This window comes from Apaloderma vittatum, unplaced genomic scaffold, assembly GCF_000703405.1.
Source record: "Apaloderma vittatum isolate BGI_N311 unplaced genomic scaffold, ASM70340v1 scaffold9199, whole genome shotgun sequence".
Taxonomy (NCBI): domain Eukaryota; kingdom Metazoa; phylum Chordata; class Aves; order Trogoniformes; family Trogonidae; genus Apaloderma; species Apaloderma vittatum.
Genome location: NW_009734587.1, coordinates 23346 through 39625, shown reverse-complemented (window position 1 = coordinate 39625; position 16280 = coordinate 23346). Strand labels below are relative to the sequence as shown.

General features: G+C 43.5%; 1 protein-coding gene across 1 annotated transcript in view; it reads left to right on the top strand.

Annotated features, from left to right (window-relative positions):
- LOC104279146 (leucine-rich repeat serine/threonine-protein kinase 1-like) overlaps positions 1-16280 on the top strand; it is a gene marked incomplete at its 3' end in the record, with an annotated part of 49872 nt that overhangs the window by 10567 nt on the left and 23025 nt on the right. Inside the window, exons 2-5 of the mRNA XM_009876334.1 lie at positions 6474-6637; positions 7470-7641; positions 9793-9972; positions 10576-10724. Coding sequence (XP_009874636.1) covers positions 6485-6637; positions 7470-7641; positions 9793-9972; positions 10576-10724 — 654 coding nt within the window. The remainder of the gene's footprint in view (positions 1-6473; positions 6638-7469; positions 7642-9792; positions 9973-10575; positions 10725-16280) is intronic.

Genomic DNA, 16280 nt, shown 5'->3' with positions numbered 1-16280 from the left:
TCCTGCTGGAAAAATGCTTAATGCAGATCAGCACTCTGCGTGTTTGGTGCTGGCATGTAAAACATTTAAAAATAATTCCAGATTATGCAATAAGAGTGGGGGAAAAAAATAAAGATCCCTTCAGTACTGGATTTTTGTCTTTGCAGCGTTCGTTTGCGTTTCAAATCTGTTTTTTTGAAGAGTTATAACTGGGCCATTGATTAGAACCTACGTTGTAGATGCGGGTGTCTTTTGTGCTCAACACATCATCTTTTCCGCTGCCTTGGCAGGCAGATCTTAGTGCAGAGACACTCCTTTAATTAGCTGAAATAATGGATGTTTGGGTGAAATAGAACCGCAAAAAAGAGGCAGAAAAAGTGCTTCCCCCTGTCCTGAGAAGCTGGCACGTCTCACTTGTGTAGAGATGTTATTCAGGGTCAGAGGGACACGGCCCAGTTCTGGCGTGGTCTTTCCAGTGGGGATGCTGAATTTCCCAGACAAACCATCCTGTTACCTCTCGGTTGAATTTACAGTAACTTCCTCTCCTTGTCTTCTCACAGTGGAAGTTTTAAGTGGTTCTGACCATTTTTGAATCCTGCTTGGGACATTTTGTAGCACTATTGGTGGAGCCAATTGGTTGAGAATTGTATTTTGCTTAAATCTGAGAACAAGGTGAAATAAATCTTGGGCTTCTTGCTGCAGGACCCTCCTTTGGGTGGTTCTGGGTCTGTGTGGGCAGTCGGGGGGAACAGCTTCCCTCCTGGGAACAGGCCTTGGTCTGTGACTGTATCTTTTACAAAATGAATGAATGAAATGAGTGAACAACAAATGAAACCGTGTTTTGAAGTGTAAGCTAATTCCGGAAGGAGCGCAAAAGGTATCTTGGTTTCATGAAATGTTTTGACTGACTTGGGCTGATTTAAAAATTTACGTTTTTTTTTTATTAAAGAACCCAGGGTTTTATTTTTTCGTCCTAGTTTGGGATGGGAATTATTTTTCAGTATCTCAAAAACGCCTACAGGATTTAAAATTTTTTCTTCCTCATCCAAGTGGAAAGCACGATGTAGGACATATCCATCACCTTTTGATATCACTAGAGGCTTCCCATTGGCTTATTAATCTGAAGTTTTTCAGAGCAACAGAAGGTACATGAGTCTGTTACAGGGATGCAGAAATGACAGGGCTTTCTGTTAATTTTGCAAACCAGCTTGTGAAAGCTTCTATTGAATAGTATTGCAAAACGTTCAGCAGAGCTTCTGAGTTTTTAAAGCTTTGGCGGTGATTGGCTTTAGATAATCAGCATATTTTAAGCCTCATCTCTGTCCCGTTTGCTCCGTGGCAGCGCTCAGAAATCAAAATGGCAAAAGATTAAGCTGGGAAAGGTTAGCTGTAGCCATCTGGTGCTGTTGAGGAATTAATGTCTGAGCTCAGTCCGGAGAGGCGTCCGCCCTGCCCACCCCCATCCCCAGATCCGCTCTGAACCAGAGGCTTGGATTTCACCGGAATGGGACATGGAGATGAAAATAACCATCAAGGCTCAAATGTAGTAGTTAGTTGAGACAAAGGAGCAGGCAGCAAGGCGAAAGCCACTCCGTGCGGTGGCTGCTGGAAGAGCTGCCTGTGCTGAAGCAGAGGTGGGTGGCTGGCAGCCCGAGGAGGTCCGAGCTTAACTGAGCATCGCTGCATGGGACGCTGGGTTAAAGTCGTCGTCTTGCTTCGCTCCTGTCTCTGGAGATACCTGCACACATTATGACAAGGTCAGTAGCAGTTTTAAAGTGTTGTTGTTGATGTCTTTTTGTTTTGGAGTAAGTTAGCTGCCTGCCCTGTTTTATCCGGTGTTAAGCATCTCGTGTGCGTCTTGCTCCGCTAAATAAAAATAGCCTCATTAGCTGACAAAGAGCTCCCTCTTATCAAAGAGACTGATGTAGCACTTTGTGAGGTTATGTGTCAGAGACAGGAACGCAGTGATCTGTAGTATAAAGATAATCATCATCTATACAGCGGGGCTGTGTTGTTATGCAGCTGTTTGCTGATTCACAGCATTGACCTGCAGACCCACCCTTTTTTTTTGCTGGCAGTGGCATATTGGCGGTTTAGAACTTTTAGGGACTTCTTTTTTCACCTGTAAAAACAAGGCCTGAGACAGGCTGTAACTACATGTATCTGAAATCCTCGTGGTACCCTTTATTATTCATAAGACTTATTTTTGTTTTGTTTCTCGGAGCTGGGACACCAGTCTGTTGCACTTTAAAAGTGATACTCTTATAACCTTTGAGTGACAATGAAATAACATTGATTTTTTTATTGGTAACCTCTGTTTTCCCTGGAATATTTTAGAAGAAAATTCATCTTGCTCCTGGCTGTTACTGCAAAGCCAAACTTAAAAGGTGCTTCCTAAACATAAAACATTGGAACCAAGAGTGGGAAATACTTCCAAAGTTAGTTGCTCTATACAAGCTGTTAGGTGGTGTGAGGAATAGATGATGTTTTTTCAGTGTCGACAGATGCCTTCTGTTTCCACCTTACAAACAGTGCTTGGATTGCCCACAGTCCTTAGTAGGAAGCAAACAGAAGAAGGAAGCCGTGAATCTACGGAGAAGCTAAACAAATAGAGACTCGAACCCACCCCACCTCGCTTCAAATCGACACCATTTATCCACTTTCCCACTGGGGGCTGTGGTTTTAGAGGAGCCTGGGCGGGCACGAGAACTCCGCCCCAGGTCTGTGCGCAACAAAGCGAAAACTAAAGGAAGTCACGACAGGCGTGTAAGAGTTTGTGGAGTTTCTAGCAGCCTTTTGTGACAGGGACATGCAAGAAGTACTGCTGGAATATCATAACCTGCCATGCTGTATTGCATACGGCAATGCGCCTTGTCAAACGAGAATGTAGACCTGATTGTGCAAAGTACAGAAGCCAGTTCCTAAATCTAAGAGTTAAAGTCACTTTGTTACCTCCAGGCTTAAATGCTCTGCGTGTTGCATGTTTAAGTGCAAAAGGGAGGTTCGATATTTTTCAACTTCAGTATCGCTCTCGCAGTGCGTTGTTCAAGGCTGCGTGCAAGTGAGGTGACTCTGTTATGAAAGCCATGAGGAACTCGGGTGAAGAGTGTGAGATTTGTAGGGTTTAAAGAGTAGGCAGAATTTCTTTGGATTTTGGCCCAGATTTTTTGCTAAAAATGGCTGATGCGTGTATTGGCAACACTTTATTCCCAGCCTACATGAATGCCAGTACCGATGATAGTTCAGTCATGCATCTTGTAGAAATGAAACCGTTTTTAGTCAGTGGGATGCGATTCTCCTCTTCTTTTTTTTCCTACTGGGAGCATAAATTAAACTTATAAAACATGCTGCTGCTTATTTTCCACTTGTATTTCAGAAGTCAACATATCCTTGAATAAGTCACCAGGGACGTCTGCTGTGAACTGAGTAATTTGGTTGGTGAGATGCTTAGCTTGGCAATGGATGGCTTCTGTGTTTTTTAGGAATCTTGCCATCCTGATTTCCCACCTTCACTCGTTTAACCTTTAAAAGCTCGAGATAACTTTGACAGAATCTAGTGGGTAGAGCAGTTGATTGAGGACAGGCTTTTTTATCACTCTGTATCTCACCAGTTTTGCTCTTTTCAGGCTTGTAATGAGTTCAGTTGCAAGAATTTTTTTTTTGCTAGAGAACTTTTGGCAGCTTTTTCCTCAGGTCTTAGGCAGGAGGTCGGTTTACTCCTCAGAGTGGAATCATAGAAGTTCTAATGACAGTTACTGAAGAAACTTGGATGACGAGCAGCATTATCTTTCTGCCAAGAATATTTAAATATAAATATATTGATTTCAAACAGTATAATTGCCCAGATTTCTTACATTCAATGAAGATTTGATTGACTTCTACTTGAGGGATGTTCCATTGTTAAAAACTGGGCAGTTCTGGTTAGATCAATAAAAAATTGCCTGAGATAAGTCTAAAATTAACTTTAAGGAGTAAAACTAATATGCTGAAGACTCTTATTAAATTACCAGCTAACTCTGGGAGCATCTGTTCCTCGAGAGCTCGGAAGTCTACGCCTAACGCACATGAGCAGGCTACAGTGGCCGGCCCACGTTCTGCAGATGTTGGTGATGGTAGTGGTGGTTGTACAAAATGACAGAATTACAGAATATTTGAGGTTGGAAGAGACCTTTAAAGATTGTCAAGTCCAACTGCCCTGCCAGAGCAGGATCACCCAGAGTTGGTCACACAGGAACGCATCCAGGTGGGTTTTGAAAGTCTCCAGAGGAGACTTCACAACCTCTCTGGGCAGCCTGTGCCAGCGCCCCATCATCCCCACAGTTAAGTATTTCCTTAGGTTTAGGTTTGCACTACAACAGACTTAATTTTGAGGGGGCCAAAAATGTAAGAGGAAGCATGACACGTTAGCCGAGTAGTTTTGTGAAGTAGTCCTTCGGTAAAACAGAAGCGATCTCTGGAGATTAGGGTCTAGCTTGCAGAGTTCCTCCTTGCCTCAGTTACAACATCGTGGTCCTTCTTGCGCTCACTGGCCGACTGATTTTGGCGTCCTCTCTGCTCGGTGGGGCAGTTGCAGTAGGAGAGGTGAAAAATGCTCTCGTAAGGAGAGCTCCGGCCTGCAGGATGTGTGAGAACTTGGCTGGAGACCTCTGCAATAGATGAGGAAGTGACACCAGGATCTCCCAGATTCCAAATGAATTTCTGACCGTGAGATACTTGTACCTCCACCTTCCCTGCCCGTGATTTAAAAAGAAGGACAGATGGCCCTGCTCAGTTCTTTGGCAGAGAGCACGTTCCTTTACACGTGGAATTGGGTGCAGACATGGATCCTGAGTGATAGTCCCCAAAATCCAGATTGAGGCAGGAAGAAGTAAAATTTGTCCCTCCTTTCATCATTTTTTTTAGTAACCAGATTAAAGTTCTTGTGCTCTGTCAGCCCTGATTTGCAGGGCTTCCTGCTCAGCTTCCCAGCTGTTTCGTATCTCCGACATGAGGCGTTTTTTCCTCCAAGGGGAATTCCAATGCTTCTCTCTAGGTTCAGGGTTTCACCACAGGGCGCTGAGTGTGGAGAGGCTGCATGTTCCAGTAACTGCTGTGTTTGCCTGGATCTGCACTTCTTGATTTTAACTTAGTCCAGTTCTGAATTATTTAGACTGGAAAACTGTCTTCAAAGGAAAACTGCTTTAAAGTTCTCTCTTCTGTCACCCTTTAAACAGTTAGTACCCGAGAATCATTTGCATTTCCTACCTGGTATCCATTAAAAATCAAATTAAATCATGTGCAATATTCATAGGGATCCCTTACAGGTGAGTGGTCTGCTCTGAAAGACTGGATGAAATTCTTTTCCCATGTACTCCCTAAACCTAGAGAATTAAGAAGGCGCTTCGAGATGCTGTTTATGATGCTGTAATTTAGCACCACATTCATCCACCTTGATTTCTGTTGCTTGTCCTTCACGCATTCTGCATCATCCGAGAAAGGTTATTGATGTGGGCACATTTTTAATGGCACGAATCTCTGGAGCCGTCTCCAATGTCTGAGTGATTGGAGCTTCATTTAAATAATTGATGAGAAGTGTTAGTCAGAATGTAGTGGTGATTCAGACTGCATTTTTCAACGATATTTACTGACAGTTATAGATTGGTCCAGATTTACTTCTTTTTCCAGGCTGCATTAAGCTAGGGTCCTGCATGACATATCTGTCTATTAAAAATAAAAAAAAAATATCCCTGTTAATATATGTGAAAACCTGTGAGCTTAAGGGCTTTATTTAACTAGTTGCAAATAAGCAATAATAATTCATAATGTTTAGCAGGGAAAAGTGAGTGTGAAGGGGTCTCTTTTCAAGTGAAAAGTGTTTCTTTTCTTGGTCTTGTGTTTTGTTCAGGAGTGGACCTGAACATCTTAGTTGTCATTCAGGGACTTTCCTGCAGCTTTCCCTGCCCTAGTGGGTGCCACCTCTCTGTTACCCACCCACCACAAGTAGCTTCTCTAAAGGTTTGCAACTTTTAATCTTTGACATGTAAAATCTCTTCTGGCTCCTACTGGCATGTGAAAAAAAAATTAAAATATCTAGCCTAGGAGGCTCTCCATGATTGATCAGGGTGACACTGGGCATCTTGCACAATCTCCTTTTACTCTGTTTTCCCAGAGTAAAAACATTCCCAATTTCTTCTCTATTTGCTGAAGTAGGTAAAGCTCTGAGTGAGCTTTTGCACCGTCCTTTGGAAACCACCTCTGGGAGCATTTGGGGAACTCACTGTCCCTTTTAGTTTCATGTCCCTATTGGGAAGTACTTTAATATATCATCACTTTCTTTTATCAGGCAACTGAGTGTTCATGTCTCTCCCTTTTTTTTTCTTAATTACATGCAGTAAATATTCCGCTGCAAATAACCCACCCTCTTTTACTGTTGTTGGGGTGCATTGTCATTGCAGCTGTGCGTGAGGAATGAACAGGTGCTTCTTCCTGACCCCTCTTTTCTATTTTTACTGCAGGAACTGTGGACATGGGTGGCAAACAGTCCACAGTGGGCGAAGTCTCCATAATTCAGACACCTGTGACAGAAAGCATTCAGGATGCTTACAAAGCTGGAGACACCAGTAAGGCCCAAGAGTTGATTAAGTTGTCATGCGAGGAGGCTGCACTGCAAGTGGAAAAGGTAGGGTTAGGTTACTGCTCTTTCTCAGATTTTATTGGGAAAGAAATCAAAATGCCAAGCTGCTTCTTTGCAGAAAATCCATCCAGGTACATATGTTATACCGGTGCTACAGGGTCTGCGGCTGATTGTGTGAAGCACTCAAGAAATGTAACGCTCAGGGACAGCATTTGCCCTTGCTCAGAAAGAGGTGACAGACCCCGGGGAACAGCGCGTGTAGGAAGAGGAGGCCGTGTGAGGAAGGGTGCTGGTGCTGCGGTCACCAAAACAGGGAAACACATTTTTCCTGGTAAAAAGGAAGCAGTTTATAGACTTAGCAGAAAATGTATTCCCTGTTCGGGCGTAAGGTGGTTAATGGGCCCCTTGGAAGATTTTGCTGCATGTGCTTGGAACTATATTCTCTGTGTCAGCTTCTGCACTGCTCTGCCTTCAGAGCCCTCGTTTTGAGCCCGCTCTGCACCAGAGCTTATCTTAGTGTTTTGGGGGGTACCCACATGTCAAGTCCAGGCATGTGGGTCATCTCCAAACCAGGAAATGCTACACCTTGCAGCAGAGCTGTGCGAATGTTTTTCTGTTGGGCCATGAAAAATGGGTTTACACCATACAAAACCCATACAAAAAACTATAAAGCAAAAACTAATTAATATAATTAATATATCAACAGCAATGATTATAATGGCTACTGGTGCTGCTTTTGTCATTCCCAATTAACCACAGAGACAGTGGGTGTGCACTGGCACGGAGACATACATAGAAATACATAGCTGTAGAAATGCTCACTTTCTCTGCCTGCTGCCTTTACAGAGAGTTTATTTTGCTCTATCTTCTTTACCAGAGTCAGCTTTTAGGTATCGCAGCAGCGTATGGAGATCTGCAGGCGGTGAGATATTTACTGAAGGAAGCATTAGTGGTGTTACCAACAGAACCTAACGATGACAACGCAGCGGTGGTGGCTGCGTATTTTGGACATAAGGACATTGTGAAAGAGCTGCTGGATTCCTTGCACGGTAAGCCTATGAGTTGCCTCTGCCTCTCTTCAAGCTTTTTGGTAGCCATGTGCTACAGCTAGAAGCAGGCGTTTATTTGGTTTTTTTACACAGTCTTTGAAAAGGGAGGGACTTAGTCACAGGAAAATACATGGAGGGGTCTAATCTCCTCTGTGTTTGAAGAAAACTTCCCCCATGGGGGGAAAAACACATACGTAAAAATATTCCAGATTGGAAGTAGAGGAAGCTGCCATTTAGATAATTCATCCCATTAGCCCTCAGAGCTGGGTAACGTCCCAGACCTCACAGAGAAATTAGGTGATTTTCAGGAAACAGCATCATTCTGCTCCGCCAATCCAGCAGACACAGCGATGCTGGGAGTGAGAGTGCCGCGTGCCCGTCCGGTGAGTAATAGTTTGGGTCCAAAGCTGGCACTAGGCTCGATACTCTTTTGTAGGCATTTTGTTTTGACTTTCAGGGAAACTCCTTCTTTAGAATCATCAGTAGATTTCAGATATGTTTTATTCAAAAAATTATTTTGTAGCAAAGCAGTCAGTCAGTCCTGCGCGGCAGCCAGGGTGAATCGCTGCCTTGACCTCAGGCACTGCGCTAACTGCGACAGCTAAGCTAAGCCTCTGCAATGTTTGACCTGAATTTAGCTCTAGCTCCTTGCTGGAGCTGTATACTTGCCAGTGACCTCGATGAGAATGGGAATAACCTAGTGGAAAGGCTGCTTATTTGATGTTCTTATACTATTAGAGCACTAATAAGCAAAAGAAACGTTCCAGTTTGGGGGATGCAGTTAAACGTAGTGTTTCCTTCTGTCAGAAAGGAGGCTGACAGAACTGGTCTTGTAACCTAGTAGCAAAAGTTGAATTATATTAGTATAGTATTCACAATAATGAAAAGCGACTTAAGTAGTTTCTGAAAACTTAGCTCAGTTTAGAACTGACCAAATTCCCTTAACCCGATGATCAGACGAGGTGTTCTATACAAACAGCAGCTTTCCGAAATCTTTATGCAGGACTTCCCGTTTGTTTCTCTGTGAAGTTACATAGAAACCAATCGCAGGGCTTAGGAATAAATTCCATGAATTTGCAGTTTGGCTGATGCGCTGCAGCGATTCTCTCTGGCTCAGTGTGAACTTCTTGTGACTCACAGCTGAAGCGGAGCCTGTTTTTTGCAGCGTGAAGACAAGTGATGTAGTCAAGTTGTTAAGAACGCAAAGAGCAATGTAGTTTCCACATGGAGAAACTGCAAGAAAAAAAAAAAGTTGACACGTAAACTTGGGCCTGCAGACATTTCTGTAAGCATTGTAAAGGAGATGTGAATTTGTAAAGTAAATAGGGGTGATGCTGTGAATTCTTTCATGGGCATTTAGTTACGTGTGCAGAATTATGCACGCCCGGAGGAAAGCAGCATTCTACAGGCATAACTGTAATTCAGAAAAAAAGCAGTTTGGAGATTACTAAAATGTTAGCAAGTTCATGCAGAAGTCAGAACATGGTGTTTTAGTTTTTAGTTTTAAGTGACATTTGTCTAACTTGACGGTGAATTGTAGTAAAGAATTCACCCAAAATGAAATATTCTGAGGGGAAACGAAATTTTTTGTGAGAGGCTTTAGGTGACAGTGAAAACAAAGTAAAACAATTATTTTGGGTTGTCTGAAACATTTAATTTCGGTTTATTCATCCAGTAGCTTGACAAGTCAGCTGGCTTTCCTCGTTTTTTGTGTCCCCTCTAATGAACCTGGAAGAAGCGAGCTATCTTGGGTGGTTGGGTCTAACATCTGTTGGATCAGGCCTGTTGCCTCAGGGTGCAAAGACAGTCCTGGTCATCCCTTGCCACCACTGTTTGGGATTAGATATTTGATTTTTCTGCTGGCGGCCTAGCAGGCATCTTCAGAACCTTCCACAGTTGCTAGTTTAGGTATGCTTAGATCAAAAAAGTTGGCCCATTACCTGGGTGGGTGATACAGAACAGCGAAGACAAGCTGAAAACTTTGTGCCTGACCAGCTTAGGGCTCTGCTGTAACACTCCTGCAGCGCGATCTGCTCCTCTGTCCTCAGGGGCTTCACCCTGTACCATTCGCGTAGCCGTTATTTGTGGATGATTCTTGCACGTCACAACCCGATGGTAACAACTAAATCAAATTCCTCATGTTTTCTATAGGTCCTACTACTTGCCAGCAACTCCTGAACTGGATGCTGGCCATAGCCTGCCAGCAGGGACATTTGGATGTAGTAAAACTCCTAATTCGTGCATACAGCGCTGACCCAGAGAGCTGTGCAGTCAGAAGGAATGAGTTTCCAGTTCTTATACGGTTGCCCCTCTATGCTGCTATAAAGGCAGGTATGTATTTGCATGTTTCAAAACTTTGTCCCTTTTCTGCAGTGCCTTTTAAAGAATGGGCCGAGTTCTTCGCATCTAGGAAGGTATCAGCGTGGCCTGGAATTGTCCTGGATTTCCAATGGGATAAATAAAAATAAAATAGACTCTGAATCTTTTGACTTAGCCAAATTTAATTTAGGGCCTTCTTAAGTTAGGTTACTGTAAATACTAAGAGGCTGAACTTTCCTCTGTGAACTCCTAGGGAAAAGACCCTTCAAAAATAGAAACCTTGCAAGTAAAAGCATTATTGTTATAGACACTGTGGCACACATGCTTGGTTTTGGCTGAATAATTTACATTTCAAAGCACAGCTGTGTGTATAGTACAGTAAGACAGGGAAAAAAGAGAAAAAAAGAAAGAGCTTTAGAAGAGTATCTTTGGTGTCTCAGTTTCACCAAACTAAATTCTGTCACTAGAGGAAGCAATCTTTATACAGTTCAGTTTTCTTTTTGCACACCCCTGTATGTTTTTTCAGAAGTGGTTATTTCCCAGGATTTCTGTTCAGCTCCTTATTGGTTCATTTACACGAGAAGAAGAGAACAGATGGTCTGTTTTTCTCTAAAGGGAATGAAGATATAGCTGTGTTTTTATTACGGAATGGAGCTTTCTTCTGTTCCTACATCCTGATGGACAGTCCTGAATACAGCAAGCACCTGCTGAGGAAGTATTTCATTGAGACGAGCCCACTACCAGGTAGTGCTCCAGCTAAAACAGTAAGTAACCGTTTATCTGTCTGAAGAGATGGTCTTTTAAAGGAGCATCGTGTTAATAATTTGTATTTGTCTTTGGGTACCATGTGGCTGGTGATTCTTCTCCTCAACTAAGAGCCTTGTGGTTTGCTACTCGTTTAGACAACAAGCTGTGCTGATTTGCAAGGTGTAAAACATGAGGCCTCTAAAAGGCATCATCGCACAGGACGCTGCGTGCGGCGGCTTCTGTTTGGCAATTTTGACATCAGCGTGTGAACCCAGGCATATGCCGTGGAAAGGAAACATTGGCTTTGTGCTCGGAGTCTTCCAGGGAAATAAGTGCTACCACAGGCTTCTTCTGTCGCTCCAGGATAATCCCTTCGGCTGGGTTTCTTTGTTACATTCTGGTTGCAAGGTCAAGCCAAGAGCTCTGTGCTTGCCTCCGCGTGTTAGCCTGGCACAGAGCTGGGCGTGTAAACCCTGCTCTTCTGAGCCCAAGAGCTCTGAGACAGCACATACAAATAGGCTCAGGTGGCTTTTTTGTTGATGCAGAGCATGAGGAGAACAAGCTCATATCTGCTCTAAATATCTTCTCTCCTTCAGATCCTCGTTAGTAGGAGATATCTGGTTGCCTTTGCTGTCACTTGGTGGGGACGGATGGTTTTTGATGATGTGCAGAGGCCAGCAGAAGCAAATTAAAGCTTTTTTGGTTGACGAGACCTCTGGTTATGATTTAGCCACTTAGAAGCTTTTGACCCTTTTGGTAATTTGTCTGTATTTCTGTTTCTTCCGCTGTAAAATGGGGAGATTTAAACTCCTCTCATCTCACCGCTGTTGGAAGGCTTATTACGTGATGATGGTGCTTTTAAATGTACAGAGGAGTAGCATTGTTTTAATGCAGGGTATTATTACATTTCATGATTAGCACATATCTTTGTATATCTAGGCTATATTCTTCATTCTCTTAACCTCTGTTATCCAAGTCTCCTTTACCCAGAACTGAAAAATGTCTCACAGCACACATTGTTCCTGCTTTATAGGGAAGCAGGGAGTATTTCTACTGTTATCTAGCAATTTAGTTATCAGGCATTTTCAATTTTTCCCATCAGTATGTTGATTAACTCATGCTAAATAAGACCATCAGAGTCCTGAGCTTTCAATACTTAGAATTTTCATCAGGTCAAAAACATTTTGCAGTGAAAAATCATGAGGAAAAGTTTTCGGTCGGGGCTCCTCTCTGCGTGAGTGCTGTTGCCAGTTAAATATCTGTCTGCTCAGCTCATAACATTGAGGGGTGTTGATTCTGTTTTGGTGTTCAGTAAAAATAAGCAGGGAGATTTTCACAGTTTTACCAACTTCTCCATTCTCTTGTTTTCCTGCCAAAACGCTGTCTCACTGGGTTCCTGACGATACTGTGAGCATTAGGGACTCCAGTCCACGTGTGTGAGCTTGACTTCATCGGGTTCAATCAGCAGATTTAGAGCCTTCCCTGTGGGATTCTTAGTTTCATTGACAGGTAAACAGAAGGAAGATAAATCCTAGATGTTTCTTGATAAGAGTTGATAAAACTTCAGGCCTTTTAGAAAGAAAAAAAGTCCAACTAACTAGATAATTCAGCTTGAGTAAGCTTATGAATAAATGTTTGAATCACAGGGAAGAGGTCTGTTTTCCATGTGAACTTGCTGGCAATATTTAATTTAGCTGCTGTAAAAATGACTCAGCTCTGCTGTTGTCACACCCTGAGTGAAGAAAAGAGCAGTCTTAAAACATCAGCTAATTGCCAGAAGAGCCTGGTTTTAAAAAAGGAAAAATTAAAGGTTAAAAATAAAAAAAAGCCAGACCCAGAAACGTGACCTTGATTCTTCTAGTAGCTGTTGATTTTTAATATGTTTGCTTATTTAGTGCTTTCTCTTTGATTTCGTTTTTGCAGACTGGGCCGAATTCAGGAAGATTTGTCCTAGTTTGTGTGCAGAGCTCAGGTCTCTGGGAAGTGATAGTCACACACCCTGATAATTTTTTAAAACATGACTTCATGCCTAGACATTTGAGAAGCACTTTAACAGGGAATCAGCCATTTTAACAACTAACCTTTCTTGCTAGGAATGCCAAATTTTTTCAAAAGCTATGCTGAGACTCAGCCATAATGGGGGCAGAGGGGGCTAAACCAGAACGAACAGGAAAATCCAAACAAGCTGCCTCAGTGCTTTCTTCATATCTCGTAAGGTCGGTGAATGTAAGTGTTCCTCACTCGCTGTGTGAGTGCTGGGATGCTCCTCGCTGGGAGCAGGCGAGAATGGATTGTGCAGAGCCTGCGATGTGTGTGGCAGCCAGCTGGATGGCAGAAAATCTCACCTCCTGGACAGGGCAGACCGAGCACCGATCATTTCAGAATGAGCCCAGAACTTCGAAGGGGTTTGTCCCATCTCTGCTCTCTTGGAGTGAAAACACTGCCCCATTGACCTCCAATCGATTTCACAGCAGCGAATGCCACCAGCTATGCAGAAAATGTGTCTGGAGAGCTCGATTCAGCTGCCACATGTTCCAGACAACCGTCACGCCATACAGTGCTGCCCTTTCTGAGTTACATCTCATTTTTCTAATATCTGTTTCTGCTTTTTTCTTTTTATTTTATTTTCCTGGCTTAAATTTATCCCCACAGTAAACCACTGTCTTACCGACGAGAGGAAGTGCTCCGTTTTTACAGGAACAGGTAACAAATGCCAAAAAGTAGAGTGGCTGGGCACAGGTTCCAGACATCAATAGGTGTAGTCAGCATGGACATGCATGTGACTTTCCAGCGTGTGCAGTGTGAAATATATTTATTTTTGCTGTTACAGACCAGAAAAGAGCTTAAACTGCTGCATTTTCTCTAGGAAATGTTTTATCAAGAATTTGATAGGCAAACATACAAATGTATGTGTGTGATCCTCCTGTGATTTCTTTATCCACTGCCTGGCTGAGCTCAGTTACACCACTGTCAGTAAAGAAATCTGCAGCAGTTCCATGAAAGATTCACAGCAGCGCTACTGATGGAGGAATTAGATCAGAGTATCCTGTGTATGGCAAGACCAAGGTTCTGTTTGGGCATGTCACGTCATTTAGGAGAAATGCACAGCATCCTTCTTTAATTTCCTTACCAAATGGTCTCAAATCTAAGTCGTCGTTTGCCCAAGAGCAGCGGGGTTTCTTGCTTTTGCAGTTTCCAGTTCCTTGCTTTCCTCAGTGCTCCCACTGACATCACTGCGGTAGAAGATTTCAATATAGTTTTCAGGACTTGTAGTGAAAAATTCTTTCCTTGGCAGGAGAGGGGAGTCAGCAAAGGTTTTCCTTATCCTTCTGAAGAGCCACCCAGAGTCAGGCTGTGCCCAGGAGCCAACAGCCTCTGAACACCGTCCCTCTCACTTGAGTGCAGAGCTCACCGGCCGGTGCCGAGCAGACCAAAGCTGAGCTGATGACCAGCTCTGCGAGTTCAGCACCTTTGACATCAAAGAAACAGACTTTGCAGGGAAGGTAGCGCGGATGATTAAGTATGAATTGAGGAGGAAATCCCCTCTCCTTGTAGCATTGCTGCCGGGCGTGGAGCCAGGTAAATCCCTAAGGTGACTCCACTGACAGCAGGTTGCTAGCACCGAGATGAATGGGCTCTGCTCTCCTTCAGACAGGTGAAGGGGCTTGGCTGATCCTCCAGTTTGCAGCACTCAAGTAAAAGACACCCTCTCAATCCAGGAATCTGGATGTAAAGGAGAAGTGAGGGCAAGGAGGTTTAAAAAGCTGCCTGGCAGGTGGAGACACCTACCCCGCAGCATTCAGAGCAGGTTTTGTATTTCACAATCCCGTCTGTGGTTTTAGAAGTCTCTCTCTGGATTCTGCAGGTATCTTTCTATCACATGAAGTACCCTGAGGCCACAGCTCTGCATTTTTGAGGTAAATGATACATGATAATCTAAATGCAAAATAGAGATGAGTATCAGTCTGAAATGAGAAGCAGCAGAGATGCATGGTCCCGCTTGCACCCACTTAAAAGTAGACTATAGATCTTATTATTACTCCATTGGTCGCTGTACTCAAGGACAGCTACTTTTTTCTACTGAGCCCATTGTAAAGAGCATCATCTAGAAATAGCAGGAACTGAGAGAGGGGCTAAGCAACATGAGTTCTTTTTTCTGATATTTTTTTTTTGTTGCAGCCTTGTTGGGAGCAGTTTAATGAAGCAGGAAGAGAAGAGAGGGAGTTGGAGTATGTATTTAGTGCATTTTTATTCCTGGCTCCCCTGAGAGAAGGGGAAATGTTACTGTCCCATTATATGGACTAGCAGACAGAGTGGATAATCTGAAACAGTGACTGGTGTCACACAAGAAATCGGACTTTGAATTCAAGGTCTCAACCACAAGAGCCTGCTTTATGTTGTCAGGAGGAAACCAAATGAGCAATCCATCTCTCTCTGTCAGAATTTCAAAGCCCTATATGGTTATATGGGTCCTCTCTGTGACTGAAGGACCTGTGGATAGCCTTGGCATGGAATATTTGCCCCCATTTTTGGCTGTAATTCTCAATTTCCTTGCTTCTGTTTGTTTAGGTAAAATATGTGAATAGTTCAAGCGGTTGGATACTCTGGGCTCTGGAAATGTGCTACAGAGTGTCCCACTTCGGATCAGATGCTAAAAGATGTTAAGGAAAAAAAAAAAAAGCAGCCAGGAAAATCTTCCTTCCCTGTTTTTTGGGAGGCCCTGGTGGGGATCGTGTGCATCCACAGCCATTGTGGCAATACTGTTACCAAAGGAGCAAGTGCCAGAATGCCACCACTTCCATCTCAACGTGCTGTTGAAAGTTGTCCTGGATTTCCAGGGTGAAGCTCCTCAGGACGGCATCTTTGTTATGTGTCTTGCCCAATGCAGTGCTAGTGTTTGCTGACGATAAGATACACGAGATAATAACTGACGGCTTGTCCTATCAGTGCTGAAGCCACCTTTGAGTGTAATTGCACAGTTTCTCTTGTTGCAGGATGAAAAACAACTTCATGCTTGAGATTTGGACTTCCTCTGAGCAAGGTCTCCGAGATGGTTACAGGAGATAACGGATGGGTCTGAGATGAATCCACCTTGCTATAACCCTTGGGGCTGTGTTAGCAGTCCCATACCCTGTGTTAGCAGTCCCATACCCTGTGTCTTGACAGGGTGGGAAGCCCCTTCCTTATGAACAGGGAATTTTTAAGACCACAGACATGTTGCCTGGAAATGCTGCCTAAAATCTTGGATTTTCACAGAATCACAGAATCATCCAGGTTGGAAAAGACCCTTGGGATCATCGAGTCCAACCACAAGTTCACCCCTAGACCATATCACGCAACACCACATCCAAGCGATGCTTAAACACATCCAGGGATGGCGACTCAACCCCCTCCCTGGGCAGCCTGTTCCAATATCCCACAACTCTTTCCGTGCAGAACTTCTTCCTAGTGTCTAGTCTAAACCTACCTTGTTTAAGCTTGAAGCCATTCCCTCTAGTTCTGTCACTAATTACCCGAGAAAAGAGACCAGCACCAACCTCTCCACAATGTCCTTTCAGGTAGTTGTAGAGAGT